This window comes from Opisthorchis viverrini (assembly GCF_000715545.1).
Source record: "Opisthorchis viverrini unplaced genomic scaffold opera_v5_3, whole genome shotgun sequence".
Lineage (NCBI taxonomy): Eukaryota > Metazoa > Platyhelminthes > Trematoda > Opisthorchiida > Opisthorchiidae > Opisthorchis > Opisthorchis viverrini.
The window spans coordinates 2,106,745-2,115,784 of record NW_008751659.1 but is presented as its reverse complement, the minus strand read 5'-3'; the positions used below and the strand labels follow the sequence as shown (position 1 = coordinate 2,115,784).

The following is a 9,040-nucleotide window of genomic DNA, read 5'->3' as shown; positions in this document are numbered from 1 at the left end:
CCTCACCCATGATGATGATGATGATGATGATAATGATGTGCAGAAGCAAATGTCCTCAGCGAACGTGGTCAGGAATAAAGTGCCCGCACCTTTGAACAGCATTAGAATAAATATCTCAGCATCACGTATGAGTAAGGCGTCAACTTGATTAAACAAACACCCGACTGGAACCTCATCCGACATACACCTGGCGCAAAACGTCGGACGAACTCTAGCTAGGCCGTCAGGCTGGGGAATGACAACGTGCATGCCATTTAGGTCAGTAGTGTGGCACGTTCTCTGAGGGTTCAAATCCCGTGCAAACAGGATTAAATGAGCACCAGCCAAGAAGAGGCAAAGATCCCACAACGCTCGTCTCACGTGAACTTTCGACCATCGATGATGAGTACTAGAAAATGTTTTCTGTGGTTGGACGCGAGTAGTACATGCACCAACAGCTTTAACCAGATAAGTTATATTATATTATTATTATATTATTTAAGTGTTTCTCACTCGTTTTTGGATACATGGTTACTTTCGAGCTCGAGATGGCTCAGCGGTCACGGGGCGAGGCAGCTGACCGGGAGGCTCGTGTTCCGAACGCAACACTGATTTCGCGATTGCTCCAGCCAGTGAAACGATAGGTGAAGGAATGCCTGATTTATTTATTCGCAAAGCGATTCCTGGCTAGCTTTCCGCAACACAGTCTCTGGGGAAAGTGCATACGAGCGAATGGAATGTAAACCTGAATCGCCCGTCAAAAGAAGTAAAATAGGATATACCCGTATTGAAGTGTGAGAGTGCACCAGGACCGGATGGTTTTGATGGCCCTCTTCAAGGATTGCGCAGAACCATTGGTGACCCATCTGGCAAAACTCATGTGAGATGGCCTAAGTGGTTAGAGCGCGAATTTACTGACCGGAAGGTCCGTGTTTCGAATCCGACCTCCGCCACTCTACTTCCCCTGTCTAGGCTTGGGCAACCTGGCAGTATCTCAGCCCTCGTGCTTCTTTCGGGTGGCATGACAGCTAGGCACCGGAAGGGTGCTACAACCGAAAGCTTTCTTTCTTTCTATGCGTTATGTAGTGAAGTGAAAGTGCCTGCAGAATTTCGCACATCGATAATTATCCCTATCTTTCAGAAGGTTATGTGGATGTGTGAAGCACCTGGTAGCTGTGACATCGAACGTGTTCTCTGGTCTTATCCTTCGTAGTTGATTGAATACAGGGAGAGGCAGATCCGTACAAAACAAGCTAGGTTCAGTCGTCTGACAGATTCTGGAATCGCAACACTGCTTCCAATAATCAACAATGATGGTGTTCCTTGATTTGAAAGCCGCATTTTTCCCTGTGGACTTTCAGGCACCGTGAAGCCTATGGAGCGAAGGCGCCCCTCATAAATTTCTATCTCTTAAGGCTTTATCGGCCCCGGTGATTTAGCCGAGCAGAGCAACTTTTGTGAACCTTTGTCGCCTGTGGTGCGGGCGTGATATCAACTCACCTGTCAAGGGTTTAGTTGGTAATGCTTCGGTGCTCTGAATATTGTTATACGGATCAAAAGCCTGGCTGCTGAGCACTAAGGATGTAAAAGAAATTTCTGTATTGGTCCATTGATGTCTTCAGGAATTGCCCGAGTCGGATAGAAAAAACGAATCAGTAATGCCGGAGTACTATGAATGGTTTTCAAAGGAAATAACCCATGGTAGATGAACTAATTACACTCCATTAGTTGTACTGGCTTGGTCAGGTGCTCCGTGTACCACATGACAGATTTCCTTGAAGAGCTGTTTTCGCACAGCCGCGCGAATGGTTTGAAGCAGCCAGGGGACAAGCAACGACCTAGCAGCGAAATGTGAAAAGCATCGCCAAGAAACTCAACTGAGCTGTTCGTTGTCGTCTCCCAGGATGGGGCCTCAATACGGGACGCACTACTAGTTAGGGACATTGTCAGACAGCCCACTCGCCCCCTTAATGTCGCTTAAGCATCCAAACTGTTGGCTTCGATGTATAGCTTCTCCGGATCTCTCTGCCCCTGGCCAGCCTCCTGAAGTTGAGTGGGTCGGACCAAGGATTCACTCGCTCCAGGAGGGGCCTCACACGCAAACTGACGCTGTTTAATGATTCCTACCTTTGAGTCAGGTGATAGAGGAAGAACCTCTGAAGAAGACTCTGCCTTTTCTCACTGCTTTGTGGGTCGGAATTTTTTGCCAAAGGTTCAAGGTAAGGCAAATCAACCAATGCCCTTTTTTCAGCCTGGTCACTCTGGAAGTACCGGTTGCCCTTACAGTGTTCTTTCATTGACCTGTCCCCACACGTTCCTCTCCCAGGTCTTTCTGATTTATTTAGCTGCCAATCACCTAGCCGTCGCTCTGTTTCTAGGCTTCTGCCAGTGATACAAATCAAACAAAGTCCTTATAAAATGCGAGGAAGCTATCGGGAGTTTCTGATATCAACGCTGTACACTGTGTCAGGTTGGGCGATAGACGGCTCTTTCTCAGGCCTAGTTCTGTCCATCGATTGAAACACGCATACAAGACCCCAGTTCAGTCAGACACTCCGTGCGAACCCGAATGCCTCGCACATTACTTCCAGTGTGCCAGCTGATCTTCACTCAATGATTCATGATATTTACGGTATTGGATTTGTGCTTAGCTCCAGAGTTGAATGCCCCTTACTGGACAGTTGTGTGTGCTATATTAGAATGACTGGTTCAATCAAGATCAATGCATCTGGACGCGGTAAACGACAGACGACAGCTCTTAAGTCGAGAAAGACAGCTATCATGATCTGTCATGATCGCTTCGGTCAGCGGGAAGTGCAGAGATGGTGATTTTTGCAGGTGATCTGAATGGCAGGTCGCCTGGCTAGGTCATAAGGAAGCGCATCTTGTCGACAGATTCGGAGTTGATGCTCGCCGCTCAGATAACTGAGAGCAACTTATTTAATTGTATTCTGAATGTTTGTTTCTATCCAGCTCAGGCTTTCGGCGCAAGCACCCACACCACGTGAATTCGGGACCCCCAACAGGATATCAGATGCGGATTCAGGTGGACTATATAATAATAGTAATAATAATGTTTCAGCTGTAACGTCTAGTGCTTAGCTGCGGTTCCACCCGAGGGTAACAGGAGAGCCAAGGTACCCCCAGGTGCCCAAGCCTTAGTGCTTAGCTGCGGTTCCACCCGAGGGTAACAGGAGAGCCAAGGTACCCCCAGGTTGCCCAAGCCTAGATAGGAGCAATCGAGACGCATAGGTTGGGTAAGGACCTTTGAAGACTATGTGTTTGACCGTCAGTATCCCTTAAGCACTGCGCGTGTTTGGTGGGAGCACCAGGTCAGTAGTACTGAGGTACTCTAGATGGCTCCAGGGGAGCCATCTCCCTTGATAGATCAGCAGGTTACTTTTCACAGATTACTCTGGTTAGACCATGTACTTTTGTATGTCAGGGTACCGTTTGCCTAGCAGAGTTCCGCTCATCCAGCCATGTATTGGATGGTGGCGACCCAGGGGAGTTAGTCCGTTACTTGGCAACGGAGCACCAAACCCTTACTAGTAAACTCAGTCGCGTTCGTAACAGCCATCTCCTCAGATGGGGATTCTGGGACGAGACACACCAATAGTTGGTGACCCCAACAGATATGGGCGCGTCACGCGAGCAATGGTATTCTCGCATCAGAGCTAACGCCTTCATTGTGTAGCCATCACTCCCTGCCATGCTGGACACAGGACTTCTCGTCACCAATGAACTGATTGCGCCGTCGTCTCCAAAGTATGGCTCTCGTTCCCTAATTTTCCTCATCTCCGATGCAGGAACCAATGGGACAGCTGTACTTTTGTACACGGTTTATAGGTGAAGATAAACCAACCCGTTACTATTACGAGATGAATAGATCCGGACCGACTTGCTCTGTGGACCCGCACAGTGGCGTGATTCCAGTCAAGCACCCTACGAGGAAGACTAATCTTCTGTTGGAGCTATTTGCGAGTAACGGATAGCCACATGACCTGAATGAGTCCACGGTCGGAACTCCCCAAGCAACACGATGCGAGTGGTTTTTAATGAAAGTTCGCACTAGCTAGGAGCGTACGACATTCAAGAAACAACTTAGATGGCCGCTTCTGATTATCGAGCATGGGTAATAAATCTACTATATAGCTGCGCTTTTCCAAGCCTATTCGTGTATACTGGTCGGTGGTACTGCCCTGAAGATGACATGATATGCGGTTTCTGCTCTCCGAAGCAGTTGTGGAGGCTCGGTCCGCGTTTGCTAACTTGAGGCACCTATGGCGTCAGAATGGTTTATCCCTGAATCTGAAGGGACGTGTGTATCAAGATACAGTACGGGCTGTTTTGTTGTATGTCTGTGAGACTTGGCCTATTCGAGCAGCGGACCTGAGACGTCTTCAGGTGTTCGACAATCGTTGTCTCATAACCATAGCTCGTGTGGGTTGGTGTCGGCGAATCCGTAACGAGGGAGTTAGAAAGCGTGTTTTCGGTTGTGTAACGGGTACTTCCATTGAAGAATGTGTCCAGCACCAGAAGCTGCGTTGGTTGGGACATGTGTTACGTATGCCGAACCATCGTTTGCCGAAGAGAGTGCTGTTTTCCATGCCCAATTCGGAGTGGCGTAAACAGAGAGGTGGCCAACCCTTGACTTGGCAGAGGAGTATGAAGGAGATCACGAAACGCTTGGGTGCTGTCGGTGCTACTCGCCTTCCAGGATGGGGACCGCGTGATCCTCACTGTGTCTGGTTTGAGACACTACAAGATATGGCTGCCAACCGATGTCAGTGGCGTTCTTGTTGTCAGTTTCTGTCCAGATTGCCTGAGTGAATGTCTGGAGGTGTGGGCACCTCGAAACGATTGTGTTAAGCTAGCACTAGGTCCCTCCCCCATCCACCTTAATTCTTTTCTTTACAATAAGGCTTTCAAATAAGTCATGGTTGTAAGGCAATGAAGCATTGGTGTTGAACACTGATGTCATGCTGTCGTTGATGATGATGATGATGATGATGATGATGATGATGATGATGATGATGATGATGATGATGATGATGATGATGATGATGTGGAGGACATAGGCAAAACGATCTTATCTGCAATTCATTCTGAATATTTTATCTCATTTCAACCGGATAGCAACATGACTGTTTATTGGAATTTAATCCGGCAAACGCTTTCAACCTTGGGACTGAGTGCGGGTTCCACACCGTAGATGGCACGATCCATTGCACTAAGATCACTTGACACCTTAACAGTGAAATGTCTGATATCTGAGTTCGTCCTGATCGACCGAAGCCTGACCAAAGCGGAATTTTGTTAGCCTGTTTCGGAGACAACATACATGTAAGGAATTTGAATGGAATTTTAGGGCGATTTTTTCCTACAACTAAAGTCGGTTTTTCTCAAAGCCGAGAATCACCTGAATCTGTTTCATTTTTTTCGCATAGCTATAGAATCTGCAGGAAACCTCCATGGTAATAGTTGTGAAGTAAATCGTTCGGGTACCAACTGGTGAATCTCTCACCTGAAAAGTCGTCACTCGAAAACCAATCAGTACGTGACGACTTAATGTGAATCCCGTGATTGGAGGACCAGCGGTGCTCTGTTCTGTCCAAATGCAACCACACTGCTAAGCAGCCACTCATAGCTGAACTGCTAGCAGGAGAGCTGCAAGTTTGAGTCTCTACGCATATTCGCGTGATGTGTACTGCGGATGATTCTCAATACGGATGGAACAGCTGTACGATGCGTCTGAGAGTTTTGGAATGGATTGACTTCACAGGATGAAACCTCGATTCAAAACCGGATTTTCTGCATCCAGGTTGAAAAGAGGCATATTAAAGTTGGTAAGGTAGACCAGATACGGGTTTTTCAGAGTTATTTTGCTTTATTTTCCCGGGTGGAAGTTTAGACAACTGCTGTCTACTGAGTAAAACTCAGTGGACCAGGTGAATGGTTTGGAAGGAGTGCGGATGAGTCAATGAACTAACGGCTTCTGAGAATAATAAAAAATCGTTCAGCTGTCGCACCCTTTCAATGCCTAGCTGCCATTCCAACGGAAGGAGCTATGAGGGCTGGAATACTGCCAGGTCGCATAAGCGTAGACAGGTGCAGTCGGAATGCTGAGTTTGGGTCCGAACCACTAACCTTCCGGTCCGTAGGCTGGTGCCCTAATCACTGAGCTATCTGGAGCTGGTGAGAATGATACAGCCCGGTTGCTCACACCGAAGAGGGTTTGGTTGAGTAACGTTGTGATCATTCGGTCCACAACTCCGAGCCACAAAGCAGTGGTAAGATGTGTGGTTTTGTTCGGGGACTCTCAAGTGACGACTGAATTGTTCCTCTCTCGATGTTCCGGCATTCTGTGACTTGAAACCAGCAAAACTACAACGTCGACTCATTTAGACATCATTGTTGTTCAAATACTGATCTAATGCTTGTTTCAAAATCGTGTCCGGGCTGGCGTTTCAACCGAGATATTTAGCTCAAGTACTAGATTGGCACTGTTAGGTCCGATATCGATTGACTGGGTATGCAGCCAAGTCTACGCCACTGGATTGATATTTGCGGGAGCCTTGCCAGAGACCGCCTTGTGTGGGCTATGTAACCACGACTCTGAACGTTCAAAAAATCAATAACCAAGATGGAGTAAGTATACTGAGCGAGAGACCCCGTATTGTCGCTCGCCAGGACCTCGTCTGAGCACTTCAGGTGGGAGTCCTAGTGCCCAGTTATCTGCTCGAATTACTATCTGTAGTCTCTAGACCTTGGCAGTTCTACCCAACCGACAGGGTAGTCAAACGGATTCAGGTCATCCCTCACGCAATCTTGAGTGAAGGTCAGACTTGCAATATTCCTCGCTATTTAGTCGGTCCCTAGTTCTTGTGGGGGTACTGCGATAAGATTAATTGGATCTCTGATGAGTAATATCACGTTCAACAATATGTTAGGGTTGATAAGGTCGAAGTCGGTGCGGTAGTTCATGTAACACGCCGCTGCAGGTTGATGGAACGTGGAGTGATGCAACACTGGATGACCTATTCCTAAACAAAGGCATCATTGATTAGATCAGGTACATGCGTATCTGATAATTAAAATTCGATTGAGGGTAAAGGTTTGGAACTACTTTGGAAGCTGCATTGATAGCGTACTGCTGTCTCTTTCCTCGAAAGTGGAAGTAGAATTGAAGTGCAGTAGTCAGGCATAAATGTTTCTGTTTCACGCGCAGGGTAAACAAGACCTGTAGATAAAATTTATTAACATAGGAGTGTACGCCTTGCAATTCTCACATGGGATGCCATCTATGAAGTGTTTTCTGTCTTTTCTAACGATTACTCGTCTGTCTGGATGGCACCGTCGAATGTGGTTGTAACATTTTAACATCCTGACACTTACAAACCCAACTTGATGGTTAGATGCTTCAGCCGCTGGAGTTGCCAAGATTACTTCACTTACCAGAGACGTGTTAGCATCAAGTGGTCAGCAGATGTGAGATGTATCCATGTTCATGAGGGTTTGCCCGAATTTCTTGTGTTGTTGTCCTGAACACCACTTGGAATTGGTTTGAGAGTTCGTCTATGGTCTTTGAACAGCTCAGTACTGCTTGCAGGCACAAGGGGATGAGTGAACGACACTGTCATTATAGACGTTATTTTTCTATTGGATTGTCATCCACCCAAACCCAGTGGAGATGATCCAGGTTCTCATTGCCGTCCTCAAATGTTTCATTGAATCATGAATCAGTTTTTTTAATAAAGCGCTGGTGGCTTGTAATTTACTATGATTACATTTGTTGTAATTTTGCTTATCCTTTTCAGAAACAGTGTTGTCCCACCACCACTTTATTTCCCAGAAACCATGGAGTGTTTGATGTTATTTTGCACTGCTGGGAACATGTCACTTTGTCAACCCTGCAAGATCCCATTTAGCAAAGAACACCGGAAGAATTGGAATGCGTACATAGATGCAATTGAAGGAAACTGGGAAGATAGATACCAGCCATACGACTATTACAGTGAACTCCGGCACCGTCCTTATTGTTGTCCATTGAAAAAGGGGTCATTTTGCCGACTAAATCTTTTGATGGAACCCAGGAAAGATCCTAAGAAATTGTACGATCTGACGTAAGTTCCATCGATTATTTGGCCGGTCAACTAATCAACTGATGTTCAGGTGTGGGAAGCATGAGTTCATTGAACCAATGTTTTGCAACGACGCCAACGGCCATCGGTGTTGCAACGAAACACACTGTAATATTCCCACACCCGATGAACTTAGTATACTCCTTGAGAAACCTCCTTATAGTATCTACATGATTTTGGTATGTGTGTTGGCTGTGTTCTGCATCATCCTTTGCTGCATTCTGGTGGCGTGCTGTTGCCGATCTCGTCAAAAACTAGGTAAGTGGCGGTTCTCAAAGCACCCTAGTTTTCCTTCCTGTGGATGTTGTCATATTTTTGTGTCGTCTGGTGATTGAGTCTGTCATGTGGCGATAATATTGATCTGATTAGTGATTCATCCAAACGTACAAACTTCTCTAGTGTGTAGATGTAGGGTTTGTCCTTCGTCCTACAGAGGTTCGTCGGTGGACCTCCCCATTTTACGGTGTCCCGGTTTTCAGGGTAATTGTACGGTCTGTTCCCGACCACTAGCTCGGTGATTATCTGAAATACTCTTCATAGCAAGAAATGAACTCGAATTACTCCGAGTTTGATAGGTGTTATACATAGAACTGGAAATGCCCGTACTGGATTCTTAAGTTGTACCGATAGAGGTGTAGATATATTCTGACACGGAGTTAAAATGCTCAGTAACGGTGTACAGTCAGTGGTTCGTAACCCGACGCACCGGTTTCGGGGTGTTACTTGGTAGCCTGACATTTTAATGCTCACAGCGGGTGAATTTGAGGTTCATTTCAAGACAAAGCTTGTTGGTACTATGTGGGACGAAGAGCAAGTGCCTGCAGAATGGGGCATGTCGACAGTTATCCCTATCTTCAAAAAGGGTACACGGACGCTATGCGAAAACCACCGTGGCATCAGCCTGTTAGCTGTGGCAT

At 46.6% G+C, this 9,040-nt stretch overlaps 1 protein-coding gene across 1 annotated transcript in view; it reads left to right on the top strand.

The window, feature by feature from the left end:
• Nucleotides 1–2,934: 2,934 nt before the first annotated feature.
• The window catches only part of T265_12515 (hypothetical protein), a gene marked incomplete at both ends in the record, with an annotated part of 22,907 nt that continues 16,801 nt past the window's right edge, over nucleotides 2,935–9,040 (top strand). Inside the window, 6 exon segments of the mRNA XM_009164151.1 lie at nucleotides 2,935–3,025; nucleotides 4,223–4,808; nucleotides 5,983–6,139; nucleotides 6,144–6,177; nucleotides 7,835–8,105; nucleotides 8,155–8,381. Coding sequence (XP_009162415.1) covers nucleotides 2,935–3,025; nucleotides 4,223–4,808; nucleotides 5,983–6,139; nucleotides 6,144–6,177; nucleotides 7,835–8,105; nucleotides 8,155–8,381 — 1,366 coding nt within the window.